Source organism: Sturnira hondurensis, unplaced genomic scaffold, assembly GCF_014824575.4.
Source record: "Sturnira hondurensis isolate 20B ecotype Veracruz unplaced genomic scaffold, ASM1482457v3 Scaffold0019216, whole genome shotgun sequence".
NCBI lineage: Eukaryota > Metazoa > Chordata > Mammalia > Chiroptera > Phyllostomidae > Sturnira > Sturnira hondurensis.
Window position 1 is genome coordinate 6,562,367 of NW_028091847.1, and position 17,409 is coordinate 6,579,775.

Sequence of the window (17,409 nt, forward strand, 5' to 3'; positions counted from 1 at the left end):
GCCAGGGTGAAGACGCATCTTTCCAGGCCATCGCCCTCGGCGCCCAGAATCACCCCTCCGTCCTGGGGGAGGGAGGAGGCGGGAGGAGAGGAGCTCCAGCGGGAACCACCCACCGAGTGGCTGGAAACACCTGCCCACAGCAGGTCCCCGAGGGCTCTGCCGAGGGTGTGCCCAGCGTCCTCTTGCTCCCCGTTTGTGCCGCCCTGAGCACAGCAGAGGGAGGAGGGGGCCTCTGTGACCACCTGGGTCTTTTCAGGTGCCCGCCACAAGTCAGGCAGCTCCTCCTACAGATAATGCAGCTGGAGGTGAAAGAGGCTTAGGTGGGTCTCCACGGCAACCGCAGATTAGGAGCGGGCCCCGCCCCGTCGCCAGACTCCAGCCTGCAGGCGACCGGCAGCGCCACTCCACTAACACTCGGCTGGATGCCCCCTCTGGTCAGCGCTGTTTTCTTTCAGCACAAACTCTGAGAGGCGAAAATAAAGGGAAAAGCGTGAGGCTGCAGCCGGCCACGAGAGAGGGAGACGAGGGAGACGCTTAGGATGTAGTTGTCTCTCTGCCCTGGCCTCCCTGGGCTGCCAAACTTTCTGCTTTTCCCTGAAAAGATCCAGACTCTCTCTCCTCCCAGACTGGGCAGCGGAAAGCAGGACTCTGCCGGACTTTTCACCTCAGCAGGGGCCAGCCTCAGAAAGCCAGGTAAGAGGGCTGGCTCCCCAGGAGACGGGGGCTTCCACACCCAGAGAGCCGGCTGTGCTTTTAGAAGTCAGAGCAGGGCCCTGGCCAGCCTGGAGCTGGGAGGGGTGGCAGGCTGGGGCCAGCTGACCGAGCAGTCTGAGTCCAGGGCCCAGGTGGCCCCAGGGAGGCCCCGCCAGCTCTCAGCCAGGTCATGAGAGTGTGTGGGCTCGGAGCATCCTCAGGCTGTGGCCTGTCCTTGCTTTATAAACCCTCGGGAGCCCCAGCTTTTGTCTGCTCCGGAGCCAGTGTGTCTGTCTGGGAGCACACAGCCCTGGCATCTCCTCCCCTTCTGCTTCTATGGGGAGGATGTGGTGGGGGGAGGGAGGTCAACCCAAATCAGAGATTCTCTCCTTGACCTGAGAGCTGTGACTTGAGCACCTACAAAACATGTGGAGCAGAGTCTTGGGACCAGGACACACAGGGGATGGGTGGACTCAGGTGCCCAGCCACAGAGCTTTCTGTGAGTCCCCAGCAACACGCCCAGCACAGCAGGCCTGGCCGGGGTGGAGAGGATGGAGTTGGGAGGACAGTTGGGAGCTGTGGTCAGGGTAGAGTGTCCTGGGGATCAGCCCCCTCCAGCTGTGCTCTGTAGGACCTGGGCACTTGCCCCTCCTGGTTATGCGTCTGCCTCAGAAGGAGGAGGAATACCATTCATTCATTCATGAACCACTGATCAAGTGCCTACCGCCTGCCAGGAGATTGAACAAATTCAGGGCTTGCCCTCTCAGAGCTCATAGCTGGGTGGGGAGAGAGGAAAACAGTATAAAAACTGGGAAATGTGTTTGTTTCCGATGCTACAATAACAAGCCCCGCTGCCAGGCACCAGCAGGCCCAGGGTTCTACCTCAGTGCCGGGCAGGGAGCGCCAGGCCGCAGGGAGTTGCTGATATTCGAGGTGGGTCCCTAAAAGATGAGCAGGTGTTGGTCGGGTGGGAAGAAGCCCATATGTCTGGCTGAGTTACACCTGGCTTGGTGAATGACTTTCATTATTTTTCTGTGATGCCAAAGAAAAATAAGGCCAATTTGCCATCTGTGAACTTGGTTGGCCTTGGCCCTTGGCCAAAACAGGGCTGGGAGGAAGGTCTATCAGAGAGGGGGCCCCTACTCTCTGCACCTGCTTCAAAGCCTCTGTCCAGACCCAGGGTTCAACTTCAGCAGAGCACCCTGCCTGCTTGGTGGGGCAGCAGGCTCCCTGGGACAGCCTGGCACAGGTGCTCAGGGGCCTGGGTTCAGTGCAGGGCAGCCCCTCGCCCTGAGCCCAGCTCAGAGTGGAGTCTGGGTGGGACCCGCTTTGTACCAAGAAAGCAGCGTCCTGGCCCCGACTGCGCTGTCTGTCCTCAGCTGGCAGGGCTGGTGGCCACAGTATGCACTGGAGTGCTCCTCCTGCAAGGCAGTTGGGGCCTTGCTTCTGACTCGGAGGGTCCAGCCCGCACTGGACCCACCACGGAGGCATCCTGGTCCCTGTCCCTGGTTCCCTTCCTGCTGTGACCCATCTGGGACCAGGCTCTTCTGGCCCTTGAGCCATGGAGCTGGCTTTTCTGGCGTTTCCAAGTGTCTAACGAGCCGCAGCTGGCAGTGGCTTCTCCCAGGGAGCTGCAGAAAAGATATTATCCTCAGGGATGTCCAAAAATAGGCTGAAGGGAAGGCTGGGAGAGCTCGAGGGGAGAGGGGGTGACAGGGAGGAGCAGAAGAAGGAAGAGAAAGGGTGAGAGACGCCGCAGGGCAGAGACTGGACAAGTGAGGGCTTTCCTCCTGGTGCTGGGTAAACTGAGGCTTCACCGCGACTCTCCCCTTTACGAGGAACAGAGGGGATGCTCAGGTCCCCCAGAAGCCAGCACTGGGGCAAGGCCAGGCACAGGATTGGGGTCCAGCTCGTGCCAAGCCAAGGGGTTCCTTACTTTCTGAAAGCCTTTGGACTCATTCTCAGCAAAATGTTTCTACATGGGTAAAGTTGACAGGATTACAAAAGAAACCAGCTATATTGAAATGCAACTCTCGACCTATTTTTTAAAAAACAACTTGAGATATAGTAATATACACACCTCTCCATCAACACGTAAAATAACAACATCTAGTCTCAGGTCTAATCTAATACACACCATGATTTCATAGGAATGCTGAGCTTGCATGATATTTCAAGAAAGGTATTAAAGTGTTCTAAAATATCTGTGATCTTGCTGGAGATAAAGGCACGGGAGTGATGATACTGTTGTGGTTGCGGACCACACTTAGAACTAACGGAAACACTGCATTTCAGTTCAAGTCAGTGGAAATAAAGACAGGTTTTTTTCCCCCCCGATCTGAGATCATAAACATTTGAATTGTCCTTGCGGGCCCCAGGGCAAGAATCGCTGCACTGAGGGGGACAGACAGTCACAGGCCTTGTTAGTTTATCTGGCACTGACACAAACATTACTTTATTTGATCTGTACAGTAACAAGAAGTAGGTACCCTGTCCCCTCCTCTTACAGACGGAGAAACTGAGGCTTGGAGCAATGAAGGTAACTTGGATACAGGCAGAGCAGGACAGAGAGGGGAAGGCTGTGGGAACTGAACTTAGGTTTTCCCTGCTGAAGCATGCACTCGCCGCACCCCCACCCCACCCCCCAATACCGGGTGCCTCGTTTGAGTGGGAGAGCTGCCAAGGGCAGAGTGGGCGTGCCTTCATTGTTGTTGCAGCCAGTTCACAGCTGTGCCCCTGCAGACAGGGGCACTGCACCCCTGGGCACGCCCCTCAGCAGTGCGGCGATTGCTTGTCTACTTATTCCCAGCGCTCTCTTGAATGTAGGCGCCTGGAGGGAGACCTGCATGGAGTGTGCTGACAGGCACACAGTGACATCACCACGCACAGCGACATCAACCACACACAGTGACAGGCGCACCACGCTCTCCCGCCTGTGTTTGCTGAGGCATGAGGGTCAGAACTCAGGCCTGGGCTTCAGGCCCCAGACCCCGGACCCGCCTTGCACACACTGTTGTGCGCTCCCTCAACACCCGCACCCAGCGTGAAAAAGGCCACTGTGCCCTGAACGAGCATGACAGAAACCACAGGCAGGACACTGAGGAGCAAGTTAGGCCTGCGGATGGAGTGAGTTGAGAAGGAATCCGGTGAAGAGTGAGTTTTGAGCTAGACTTCTTCCAACTTTTAAATTATGAATATGCTCAAACATGCAGAGAAGTTGGAAGAACTGTGCAGTGAACACCTCTAAGTTACCCCTAGATTGCACAATTGTTAGCCTTTTGCCACATTTATCCTGTGTGTGGGGTGTGTGTGCACATGACTTGCAGACGACAGGACCCTCCAGCCAGGACACGTCAGCGTCGCCTTCTGGGGGGGGGTGCTCTCTGCCCATACCTCCTGTAGCCACACTCCCACTTGGATGCCTAAGGAAACCAGCGCTCATTCCCTCACCTCCACCTCATCTTCCCATTTCCCCGAATGTCCTACTTGTTTCTTAAACAAGGATTCAATCAATGTTCATGCCTCAGAGGCAGGTGGTAGGTGCTGGTGACTGAAGGGAAGCAGGAATTTGTCATGGGAAGGTTCCAGAGTCACCATGGTGCGTGCTCCAGTGACCAGCACCAGCAGGAGTGGGAGGGGCCTCGAAGCTCACACTGGCCAGTCCGACTCTGCGGGGCAGGAAGCAGCGTTAACCCAGAACAGGGGACGGCGAATCCCAGTGGTACAGAGCATGCAGCAAAGCCCACTCTGTTCTGATGGAGCTTCTGGGTGTTTTTATCAGACCACACCTGCTGTTAGCCCCCTCCCCAGCCACTCAGTTACAGTCAGGCTCACATGGGTCTCAGCTGTGGGTCAGGTCCTGGGGAGGCCCTGGGATAAACCAGCCACTGCTGTGGTCTGGCCAGCCCCGCCTCTCCACCCTGCTCTCCCTCCCTCCACAGCCCCCTCCCTCCTCTGCCCTTAAGAACTTAATCAGACCTGCTGAAGAGCCTCCGGGGAGAACAGCTGGCCCCAGAGACAGAAATAGCCAGGCAGAAATCCTGTCTCTGTCGAAGCCTCCAGTGCTGGCCAGGGTTGGAGATGGAGAGAATGGAGGGTTGGGGGGGAGAAAAAAACTTAGAACACACCCCTGGCCCTGTGAGACCCCTGGGCCGAGAGGCTGAGAGCCCACCAAACCTAGGACTCACGCAACCTCCCCACCAGGCCCCTGCCATCCGGTGTGGGTCGAGCACCTGTCTCTAGAGGCCAGCCCAGGTCAGGGAGCAGGCCTCAAGCCCTGGGGAGAGGCCCCTGTTCCAGACTACACTCCTGCACTGGGGCTTTCTTCTTGCTGAGCCCCACCTGCGGTGAGGGGCTGGGAGATCAAGGACATGCATCCGTCCTGAGGTCACTTTCCCTCTAGATCAGGCCTCTGGTACGGAGACCCGGAAATCCCTTTCTGGACAGACACCTGCCCACACCTAGAGGCTAAGCGGGTGTCCCCCAAGGGCCCAGCCTCCTGAGGGTGGAGGGTGTGGACAAGCCTGAGAGGACCAAAGAGGCAGCAGCTGGTGGGACTGTGGAGGTGCCTTGGCCGTGAAGGCTTTGCTGTCCCATGCATGTTTGCAAGGCCCCTCAAGGCCGGGAAGAGAAGCGGGGACCGGCTGAGGGACGGGAACTGGTTCAACTCTTGCTACCACGGGCCAGCAAAGAACTCAAAGAGGCTAAGAATCTGATACAGGGTGCAGCCAAGGGGGGGGGTCCTCAACCTGACCCTCCATGTTGTTATAAAAGTATATTAACAAGGAAGGAAGTCATACATATTTTAGCTTAATTTTAAACTTACAAATAGTTAGAGGCATGGTGTGAGCCTGAGCAACTGGGCCCTGGCCAGACCCGAAGCGGTCCTCATGTGACTCTTTGGAGGCCAGTTTGTCATGGAGACGAATGTGTCTCCAGTGGCTCCCACCTCCCCTGTCCTCTATTTTCCTCCCAGCCCCAGGAGGATCCCCTGTTGCCAAGTCACTCCCTCGCTGCCTCCTTTCAGCTCGAACGCAAATCTAGACTAAGAAGAAAAAAAGGCCTTGTAAGGGGATAACGCTTGACCTGAATACGTGTCCCTCAACATGCTTGACCTGAATATGGATCCGAGGAAGGGAAAGAAATGTTGGGGTGTGAAGGAACTCTCTAGGTAGACTTCTAGCCCAGACACACACACACACACACACACTCGCACGCTGGGGGCCAGACCTGCTGTGGGGTGCTGGGTCATGGGTAGGGGGATGCACAACCCTCGTTTCTCACTCAGTCGTAAGAGGGAGGAGGGCACACAGGTGAGCCCAGTTCGCTGAGACTGCTCTCTGATGGGGTGAGCAGCCTGGGAGCAGAGAGGTGAGGCACCGGAAGCTGATCAGGGAGTGACAGGAAGTTTGCTGAAGGGACCAGAGTCTGAGTCAAAGGCTGGGGTAGGACTTATTCAGGACCTGAGGAGATTGCAAGTGTTCTAGGGACGCGCAAAGGCCTCAAGGCAAGAGGAGGCGGGACTCTTTGGGGGGGTTAGGAGTAGGGGCTTGGAGGGAGCTGTTGGGGGAAGACTGGGACAAAGGGAGTGTTTGGTGGCTCTGGTTTAGGCGTCAGCTTCACCACTGAAGACAAGAGCCATGAATGGCCCTGATGCATGTGAAGGCATCTTGAGGACAATCGGAAACCACTGAAAGTCTCCAAGCATCTCTGGGCTTAAGTACGGGGTGACTTAAAGACCTTCGCAGGCCCCAGACACTTGTGGGAGCCCCATTCCATGCCCCATGAAGCATCATAAAATGAACCAACATCAGAATTATTTTTAGATAAAACATTGGAAAGAGGTTCCTAACTCCGATGTGGAATTATTATTAATTTTGTTTTTGCAAGTTTTTATTTCTATTTTGAAACCAATGAAATGTTTTTCCCATATATATTTGCTCTAACAAGATGACACTTAGGAAAATGGGGCTGTGGTTATTGCTGACTGGGCTTCAGTTCCGAGATGGAAAAGCCCTGGAGGTCTGTTGCACAACGGCGCGTGCATTGTTAGCACTGCTATGTCACGTGCTCAAAATGCTTAAGGTGGGAAATTTTGCATTATTTTTTTATCACAATGAAAAATAAAGATCAGATGACCTCTCACAGGAACCCAATGAACAAAACAAACAAACGAGAAAAATAGAACCAGAGGCATGGAAACAAGGAACAGACTGACAGTGACCACAGGGGGCGGAGGTTAAGGAAAGAAGGGGAAGGGCCCAGTTAAAGAACAAGAATAAGTGACCCTTGGACATGGACAACAGGGTGGGGATTGACCGTGGGAGCAGGGGTTGGGGGTGGGGGGGAAGAGCAACGGGGGAAAATTGGAACAACCGTAATAGAACAACAATAAATTTTTAAAAAATCGGATGAGAGGATTAGTCGTGAGTTGCCAGTTAGGAGGCAGCAGCTGTATTTTGGGCAGATGGTCAAGACTTGAACTAATGATGAACAGTGAAACGACAGCAAACTCACAATTATCAACAACCACACCTAAAACAAAAGCAGACTAAGAGGACAGCTAGATCAGGAGTGGAACCATAGAAATGAAGATCACATGGAGGGTTAGCAACAGGGGAGTGGGAGGAGGAGAAGGGGGGAGAAGGTACAGAAAAATAGCATAGACAGCAGGTAGAAAATAGACAGGGGGGAGGGCAAGAGTAGTAGGGGAAATATAGAATCTAAAGAACTTGAGACACGTGGTCATAACCTAAAGGGGGGGAGAATGGTGGGGGAGGGGGTGTGCAGGGTGGAGGGGAATGAAGGGGGAATAGAACACAACTGTAATGGTATAATCAATAAAATGTATTTTAAAAAAGAACTAATGGAGAGAAGAGAGTGAACAGATTTGGGAGGCTCATAATATTTAAATTTGGGAGAAAAAACAGGGATTGGATATAGAATTTGCCAATGAGGAAAAAGGACGAGACAAGGTTGGCACCTCAGTTTGGGCAAGTAGGTGACGCCCACCACCGAGGCAGGGCCCAGGAGAGACTGCAGACAATGGGGAGAGAGATGGCTGGTTTGCGGTGGAGGTGCAAGTGGAACGCTGATCTGGAGCTCAGGAGACAACTGGGTTAAGGATTTTGACTTGGTAGCTATCAACATTGAGGTTGTAATTGGAGATGTGCGGAAGGAGGAGAATGATTAAAATGAAGGGAGGCTCCAGACAGGGCCCCAGGGAACAGCCACAACCCACAGAAGGCCAGGGAAAGAAAAGGTGCCCTCACGGGTTGAGAGGGTCTCCAGGGGCTGCACCAAGGCAGGGGCAGACCAGGGTGGGAGGCAGACCCAGGGAGACCAAGGAGGATGGTCTGGTGGTAACCGTGGAGACAGCAGTTTCGCAGGGAAGAGTGGTCCCTGGGGTTGCATCTGCGTAGGGAGGCCTCACAGGCCCCAACTTAGGCTAACGAGTAAGGGTGTGGCAGGTCGCTGAGGGTGCTCCTGCCTCCTGGTGTACCGCAGGCTGTAATAAGAGCATCGTATCTTTCTGCTTTGGGCCTCACCAGTCTCCTCCTCCTTCGGTCATCTTCTAGGCTGGTGAAGTTCAAGTTGGGAGCCCGCATTCAAGTGCCAGGGGCAGTGTGTCCTGGTGGTACTGAGGGGCACCCTGGGGTGTCGAGGTCGAGAGAAGTCAATCAAAGAAGCATTCCTGGGGACCAGGGTCAAGGCCAGCTTTGGAGACATCTTAGGGTGAGGCTCAGTGCGGAGGAGGGGTGGGTATCACTCCGGCAGGGGGGTCCCACGTGTCCTCCGGCCCCACAACTCTCAGACCAGTATCTCATCCGCCGGGAATATTTTCAGAAAAGTTATAGAGCCCTGGCTGGTGTGGCTCAGTGGATTGAGTGCTGGCCTGTGAACCAAAGGGTCACTAGTTCGATTCCCAGTCAGGGCATGTGCCTGGGTTGCAGGCCAGGTCCTCAGTAGGGAGCATGTGATAGGCAATGACACATTGATGTTTCCTCTCCCGCTCTTTCTCCTTCTCCTCCCCTGAAAAATAAATAAAATCTTTAAAAAGAAGAAAAGTTATAATTACGACTCTCCCCAAGTCCACCGTAAGGACAGAACAACAGACACTCAGCTCTGTTACGGGTGAGAGACCGAGGGGCTGCACAGGCCATCATCAGGGCTCCAGGGCTCCTGGGGGGATATCTGAGTGACGGGAAGGTGCAAAGCCAGGGGTCCAGAGGAGAGAGAGTCTTTCCTGTGACCTCTGACACACGGCCTCCTATTCAGGGTAGGTCAGATCTGTGGGACTTGCACCTTGAAGCATCCGCAATGACGTAAACACCCTTTACTCAAATTCATTCCCTTGCTCAGTTATTCATTCCTTCATTCACATGTTCATTCACCTGTTCACTTGTCTGACATTCACTCTGCACCCGGCACCAGGGGTCTGGAGGGGCGTGAGGCGCCGTCCCTGCACCCAGTGACCTGCAGCGTTGAGGGAAGGAGACAGTCATGCTCCGTAAAATGCTCCTGGTGCTGTGAAAACGTCTGTGCAGAGCGCCGTCAGGGGACAGCTCCCTGTGAGGTCAGAGAGAGGGTCAGGAAAGTCTTCAGAGGGGAGCGAACCCTGGAAGTGAGTGTCTAGGCAGAGGCAGGGGCACCAATGAAGGCCTGAGCTACGAAATGGACCCACCCGGTCTCTCTCCCCTGTGGGCGCTCCTGACCCCTGAGGGCGCTCCTGACCCTGCATATCTGGAGTGCCCTGCAGTGGGGTCGAATGAACGCCGGGAATGAGACCTTGCGGTTTTAGGCATCCACCTGACCCACGTACTTTTAAAAACACAAACACTCCAGGAAGCGCAGTATGTTCAGTTCCAAGGACTCCCTTCGCCTGCAGTGATTGAGTCCCTTGGCCTTGGACTGAGGCTGCTGGTGCTCAGGACGGAAGCCAGCCCAGCTCCACACTCCCCTTGCCCATGCTTCGGCCCCGTATCAGCCCTCTGAACACACAAGATAAGGTCCTAACTGTCCCCGACACCAGGAGCAGTTTTCTCTCCAGGGTTGGTTTTCCCTCCCAACCTCCCAGGAGGGACTCGGTGGAATCTGAGGCCCTGTCGGTGACAGGCTCAGGCCGAGGGGAGGATCAGAGCTTTTACGGGTCCTCATTTTGATGGTTTCTGCGGCAACTGGTTGCTCAAGTCTTCGTGGGCAAGTCGAAAGTTTGGTTCGCGCCACTCCGGAGGACTACTCCCACTCATAATGATGCCCCACCTGTGCCTGATTCTCCAGCACCAACAGGGCATTTCTCTGGGCTACGCGTTGCCGCTGCAGGGTGCGGGGAGGGCTGCCCAAGGTGTGCATGCCCCCTCGGGAGGTGACACAGGCCTGGCGACCACGCTGTGGAGACAGCGCTCAGTGGATCTCTTCCCTCTGCTGTGTCCGGAGAGTCTAGGCAGGAAGACGACCAATGGTTCCTGGAAGGGGGAGCCCCCTGGAGGGGAAAGGAGTAGAAAGGGGAGGTGGGCCATCTCAGAGATCCACTTCAGATTTGAGCCCAGGAACAGCTCTTGCCTTCACTGTTGTCAGAGGCACAAACCCATTCATCTACTCATCCATCTCCCATTCATTCACCTAGTCAGTCAGTCACCAAGCCTGTGTCGATCACGACTCTGTGGGGAACATGCTGCTGAGTTAGGTCCCTGCTCTCACCCCCGATGCTCCCTGCACCCCAGGTGTGGGTCCTCCACCTGGGACACCTGCTCCATCAGTCCATGTGTCTGATGCCTACACTCACCCCTCACCCACAGAGCCTTCTGTGGTCCCTTTCACTGTCTAGTCGTTCCTTTCCTTCCCCCATCAGTACCGACCCTGGGCTTCACCAGTCACATGTACTTCTTTTCATGGATGTTACGGTTTTTACTCCTCACATCCTGTGCCACAGGAGAATGAGTGGTGAATAAGTGAATCAGTAAATGGAGGGCAAGTTGTGCCTTTTTCAGGATGATGTCAACCCCGTATAATCTAAGCTTCCTTCAGCAACAGGCCAGGGCATTGAGAAACTTAGGGTGTTTTCCTGCGAGGTTGGCATGGGATGTAGGCATCTGTGCTGTGCATGTGTATTTCTGCCCTTAAATCATGGGGTTGTGCTCAGCCACACACAGTAGGTTTTCTTCCTTGTCTGGAGTCAGCAGGGGTTTGGGAGGCAGTTTCTCTGGGCTTAGTCATCTGGATGCTTCAGGGATTGGTATAACCACGAATATGTCCCACTTTTATGGGGTGCTTAGAACATCCCAAGTTTATTTACAACTGTTCCTCACAACAGCCCTATCTTGTCTTACAGAATTAGAAATGACAGCTCAGAGAGGTTAAGCCACTTACTGGAGGCCACCCAGCTGGGAGGGCGGAGCAGGTCTTCTTACTTGGGTCGAAGCTCTCCTCCCTGCTCCTTGTTCTCCCCACCCCAACTGACAGAGGGGACACCCGTGCTCTGCCCTGTCTCAGCAGGGCCTGGGGGACCATGTCCCTCATCCCATGGCTCCGGTGGAATGAGGCCCTGCCCCGGCCGTCGGCCCGGAGTCCAGCTGAGATGGTGCTGGATACGCTCATGATGGAGCTGGTGGGGCAGATGCGAGAGGCCGAGAGGCAGCAGCGGGAGCGCAGCGACGCGGTCAGGAAGATCTGCACCGGGGTGGACTACAGCTGGCTGGCCAGCGCGCCGCGGGCCGCCTACGACCTCAGCCCCGGGGAGCGGCTGCAGCTCGAGGATGTCTGCGCCAAGATCCACCCATCCTACTGCGGGCCCGCCATCCTCAGGTAACCCCCGGCCCTGGCGTGGGGCCCAGCTGTGGGGCCGCAGGCTTCAGGGAGGGTGGGTGCGGGGGCAGGACCTGCAGCTACCACGGCCGGAGCCAGGGGGCCTGGCTGACCCAGTCCTGTTAGAAGGAGCCCGGCTGAAGGAGGATTCTGAAAGAGGCGTGGGACTTCAGGCAGGCGCGGTTCCTGGCTCCAGGCTCATGAGCTCTGACAGGAGAGAACCCCAGGCCTTTGAACTTCCTGCTCTCTCTGTGGTGATTGTAGTTATCCTGGGCTTTTACATGCTGGCTCCTTCCCTGTTCAGCTTCCACATTACCTTCTCAGGGAGATTCCCCCAATAACAATGATCCTATTTCACACTAGCTCTCCTAAAGTGTGTGAGTGTGTGTGTGTGTGTGAATGGTGCAGGGCCCCCAGGCACCGAACATTTAAAAGCTTGGCTACAATCGTGTCCATGAACATAATAAATGCAACTTGATAGACCCTCGGCCTGCGCAGTCCCGTGTCAGACAGATTCGAGGTCGAAGAAGCAGAGCCCAACAACCAAAAGTACTTCCAGAGTAATGCAGGTCCTGTACTTGCATTTCCCAGACACGCGTGAAGAAAGACAGATCCACTATGAAACACCTTAAACCCCCCTTAGTCCCCCAAATCTTCTCTCACCCGTCTTCAACCAGCATATGTGTATGCTGTACACCTTGTCTCGCAAAGGTTCCTCAAAAACTCCTCTCCAGTCTATCTACACACTTTCGGATTCTGTCGTCTTTTTTAGCTCCCTCCTGCATCTCCCTCTGGGCCGAGAATCTTGCCCATTCCTGCTGGTTTTACTCTGCGTCATGGAATCCCCCTAGCCTCCACCCCAGGTGTCTGGTTCCAGAAGCACCCTGGATAGGGGCGGGGGGTTGTCACGGCAGACCACACCTCACAAGTGACGGGAAGCTGGGGACGAACATGTGGCCGTGACCGTCCGGCCACATTTCGGGCCTCCTGTCGCTGCTGAAAAGCTGGAGTGGAGTGAACTCTCCACATGAGCCGAAGAACCCGGCAGTAGAGGGGCGTGGCGACTACTAGTCACTATTGAGCGCCAGGAATNGGATTCTGTCGTCTTTTTTAGCTCCCTCCTGCATCTCCCTCTGGGCCGAGAATCTTGCCCATTCCTGCTGGTTTTACTCTGCGTCATGGAATCCCCCTAGCCTCCACCCCAGGTGTCTGGTTCCAGAAGCACCCTGGATAGGGGCGGGGGGTTGTCACGGCAGACCACACCTCACAAGTGACGGGATGCTGGGGACGAACATGTGGCCGTGACCGTCCGGCCACATTTCGGGCCTCCTGTCGCTGCTGAAAAGCTGGAGCGGAGTGAACTCTCCACGTGGGCCGAAGAACCCGGCAGTAGAGGGGCGTGGCGACTACTAGTCACTATTGAGCGCCGGGAAAGACGTTTTAGGCAGAGGAAACCACTTGGGAAACCGCTGGGAGGCAGAGAACCTGGGGCTGGAGGGGGGGGGGGGGCACGTGTGATTCTTCCTGGCTGGAGCACAGACAGGGGACATCGGGGGACCTGGTGTGCGTGGCCAAACAGCTCCGGGAGCTGCGGAAGGAAAGTCTCAGGGCAGTGACCCAATCGGAGAGACCCCTCTGGCCAGTGGGCGGGGCCTAGAGGGAGAGGGTGAGCCAGCAACCTCACGCCCCTGGGAGGAGAGGGCAGTGGGCTCTCCGTACTACACTGATGCGGCACCCCAAGGTGAGAGCCAGCAGTTTCTCATGTGTCAGCACATTAAACCTCGCAAAAAGGTGGCTATGCCCCCAGTGTACAGATGAGGAAGCTGAGGCTCATGGAGGCCAGACTGGCAGAGCTGGGATTTGAACTCAGGATGGGTTGAAGCAATGAGGAGGCAGGGTGACCCCTGATTCCTTTCAGGAGAAGTGGGGAAGTGGAGGACTTGGGACTTGACCTCAGGGGCCACATGGAAGCCCCTGGGGCCACGAGCCACAGCCATGTGACCACCCCACCTGCACAGGTTCCGGCAGCTGATGGCCGAGCAGGAGCCCGAGGTGCAGGAGGTGTCCCGACTCTTCCGCTCGGTGCTGCAAGAGGTGCTGGAGAGGATGAAGCAGGAGGAGGAGGCCCACAAGCTGACTCGGCAGTGGAGCCTGCGGCCCCGCGGCAGCCAGGCGCTGGCCGCCTTCAGGACGCGCGCGCGCATCTCTCCCTTCGCCAGCGACATCCCCACCATCTCTGAAGACGTGGAGCGGGACGCGCGGCCACCGCCCCGTACTTGGAGCATGCCTGAGTTCCGGGTGCCCAAAGAGGACTGACCCGCCTGCCCCTGCCCCAGCTCCGGAACAGAGCCACCTGTGGGAGGGCATGGAAGACCTGTGACCATCTGGGTCCTGGAACCTCCCCACCCGCCCCTGACTGGGGGCCAGAGGCAACCCCTCCCTACCCCATCCCCATCCCCCTTCTCCCACCCTCTCCCACTGGGCATGGGCCACAGGGCCCAGACCAGCACTTGGAGCTGCAGCGGGTCCCCCTCCCTACCCCAGTCAGTCATCAGTAGCTGGAGCAGCTCCTCCCAGCATTGCAGAGCCTGGGGGCTTGGCAGACAGACCTCAGCCCATCCCGTCTCTGCTTCTGCCTGGAAGGTGCAGAGTTGCCCTGCCTTTTTGCCAAGACCTGCGCCCTCATCCTAGCTCCGGAGTTGTCCCATTCACCCCATCTCCCTGGGTAACAATGAGGACCTGTTGGGGGGTGTCCATTCTCCGTTGGTCTCACCAACTGCAGGTGGGTCACAGCCTTGTGCCTGAGTCAGCAGAGCTGGAAGGGGCCACAGAGGTCACAGGTTCACTCTGCTGGCTAGTGAAGGAGGAAACTGAGGCCCAGAGAGGGCCAGGCTCCTTCCTCCTGAATGGCACCCAGATCCCCACGGGTGGTGAGAATGTTCCTGTATGTTGTCTCTGTCCCTGAGTCCTTGAGTCCTGGGCTGTGACGGGGCAGGTCCAGAGACTGTCCCCACCTGCCTGTGTCTGACCTTCTCTAACTTCGAGTCTAAGCTGCTCCCCAAGAAAGGTAGCTGGGGCGGAGGTAGATGGCTGTCACCCCACCCCATGGTGCCATCACCTGGGACGCTGCCAGTCCCCAGTAGCTTCTTCCAGACGCCTCCCAACTCGCTGCTTTGGAGAGCCCGGGTCTTTGGCCCCTTCTGAACCTGAGCGCACCTGCTCTTGGCTTTCCCCAGGGAAGGCAGCGCCCAAACCCCTCACTGACGTGGAGGCACCTGCAATGTTTCAGGAGAGCCTCCCTGTAGGTTAGACCCTGGTGATGGGCGTGTGGATTCTCCACTGAGTGGGTCGCCCACCGTGAAGAGGAAGGCCAGGTGGCCTCCTCACACTCCGGGCTGAAGTGGTGTGGGGGGGATGAGGGGGGAAGTCTCCCCAATTATTCATGCACACTCAGAAAATGCAAGTGGATCTTAACAGTAATGTAAATAAAATGCCAGAAGTCAGCAGGGGGGAAATCCATATATTCCTTCACCACGCTCAGTGGAAAAAAGGTGTTTTAATGATGTGATTTTGAATGATTTTCACTCAGATCTAGACAGAATCGTAGGGTGGAGAAAAACCTCTTGTCTGACACTGTCAAGATGGAGTTGATTAGCTCACTCACATAATTGGCAAAAGTTGAGAATCATTTCAATTTAAAAAATCTGCAACATCTTATGTATTTTATGTGAAAACACTAAAAAGCTCATTTAACTGCAAAACTTTCAATGTAGGTCCAAACTGTGTTCACTGTGTGTGTGTGTGTGTGTGTGTGTGAGGTGTGTGTGTGAGATGTGCGTGTGAGATGTGTGTGGCTGACAGGAGCACCACACTCAGGTTTACTGGGCCATGTGTCCTTGAATCACAATAAGAACTGGTACAAACAAGTTTTGGATCAAACAGAGACCCTTGGTAAGCAGACCACCCAGCTGGCAGGAGCAGGAATTTTGGGAAAGAAATTGGAAAGGGTCTACCGGCCAGGAGCTTTCTGGGGGCCCTGGCTGTGGGCCAGCAGGAGGAAATGGAGTGTCAGGGGCAACCTGGCGGTGGAGGCGGGGCTCGGAGGTCAGTTAAGAGAATGTCTGTTTTCCCCCTTCCCCACCACCCTGCACGGACCTCTTCTCCCCAAGGAAAAAAAAGGCCTGGAGCTCTCAATGTTGTGTTGTTTTTTAAGTTGAAGTAACCGGCCATCCGTGAAAGCCTTCCCGCCCACCTCAGTGGAGACGGATGGAACCCCCCAGCCCCACTGGGCACTTGTCTAATGGCAGCGCATCCCAGCTGGGAATCACGCCTGCGAGATACAGGCCGTTAAAGGGAGTGATGATGTCTGCCTCAGCTGCTAGTGTGAAAGGTCAACGTGTGAAAGAACAAAGCAGTTGGAGAGGCTCCTGTGAGTGTGTGACAGCCGCCACTGGCAGTTGAAGGGGTGAGGTTGGGGACACTCCATTTGCATGCAACTCCACACGAACAGCCACTAGAGGGAGCCAGTGGGGTTGGACCCTTGAGTGGTTACACTTTATTTCACTTTGGTGCTTGTTACCAACATTTTCAAATACAGAAAAATAGAGGGAAAGTGTAAGGAGTCCCCGCATTCCCATCACCAGAGTTTAAGAGTTATTACCATTTTCCATAGTTGCTTTATTTATTGTTTTGTGAAGTATTTTGAAATAAATCTTGATACCATGACACTGCGCCCCTGAATAGTTTCAGATGCACTGCAAAGGGATAAGGACATTTCTCCGTCACCACAATGCCATCGCTCCCAACACCGTTATTAGTAGTTCCTTAACATCAGGCACCTCATACCCAGTCCATATTCAGATTTCTCTGGCTATTCCCGACAAGTGTTCTTGCAGTTTATTTTTCTTTGAGGATCTCATCAAGCCCCTCACATTCACAAGAAAGCTGCAATCTGTTATATTTTTGGTCACATTGTGTTAAGTCCACAATTAACTATTGTTTGAACTTAGAGTACTTATGAAACATTGGTACTAATACACAGTAAATGAATGACTGCACAAGAATGATAATAATTCTGAAAATTAGACTAAGGACACTCCTTACTCAGATCCTTGTTATGTTCACCTGATTAAAATTCTTTCAACAGCACACAAGACTCTTTAATACCTTGAAGTAACGTTAAAAATCAGTAGTGACCCTGTGTCTAATTTGACTTTTCATTTGATTAGAATTCTCTCCACCTTCATGTGTTTTATTTTCTCAAACATGCTTCCAAATAGCCACCTAAAACCTTCTCCCTTCTTGCTGCTCAGAAACAAAACACTAAAATTTATCCAAAAAAACTCAGGGGAAATCTCAAGAATTCTCAGAGTAGGTCATGAAAAACGCTTGTCCTTCTTTGAAGCCATTGTAAACCACACAGTGAAATTTCAGTCTGTCTTAATGCTCACAGGGCTCCCTAATAGAACACAATGTTATTTCAAAATTCATCCATCAACAAATAGCTTTCAGACAGTTATTTTAAATTAACCTAATACCTGTTAAAGTAGGAAATTAGCAGTTGTTTCTTTTTTGTGAATATTATCACATATTGTATTTAATTAGCATATTAGATTGAATAAGGTGCTAACCTAAAAATAAAAACATTGACTAAAAATTGTGACTTTATCATAGTCAAGGGGAAAATAAGAGAATAATTTTTCAAGTTTCTAAAAATGTCCAAGAGGTTTGGTGTTCCTGAGAAAGATATTCAGGCAGGCCAGTGTAAGGAACGTTTGAACCTGTAGAGAATCTTTATGTGTTTATTTGAGCCAAGCTGCTGACAACTGCCAGGAAGCAGAATTCAAGGGATTAAGAAATGCTCCAGAGAATGGCAGTTCAGCACCTTCTTCTTACGTTAGGATCAGAGGAGGA

General features: G+C 54.2%; 1 protein-coding gene across 3 annotated transcripts; it reads left to right on the forward strand.

The window, feature by feature from the left end:
* Positions 1-374: 374 nt before the first annotated feature.
* Positions 375-15,213, forward strand: RD3 (RD3 regulator of GUCY2D). Of its 3 annotated transcripts, none has more exons than XM_037027540.1 (3): positions 375-693; positions 11,185-11,496; positions 13,515-15,213. In XM_037027540.1, exons 2-3 carry the CDS (start codon positions 11,201-11,203, stop codon positions 13,810-13,812), a joined length of 594 nt encoding a protein of 197 aa, XP_036883435.1. In that variant the 5' UTR covers positions 375-693; positions 11,185-11,200; the 3' UTR covers positions 13,813-15,213. The 3 variants fall into 3 exon arrangements, with proteins under 3 accessions (XP_036883435.1, XP_036883434.1, XP_036883436.1); XM_037027539.1 differs by having other exon boundaries at positions 11,188-11,496; XM_037027541.1 differs by lacking the exon at positions 375-693 and having other exon boundaries at positions 11,041-11,496.
* Positions 15,214-17,409: the final 2,196 nt, after the last annotated feature.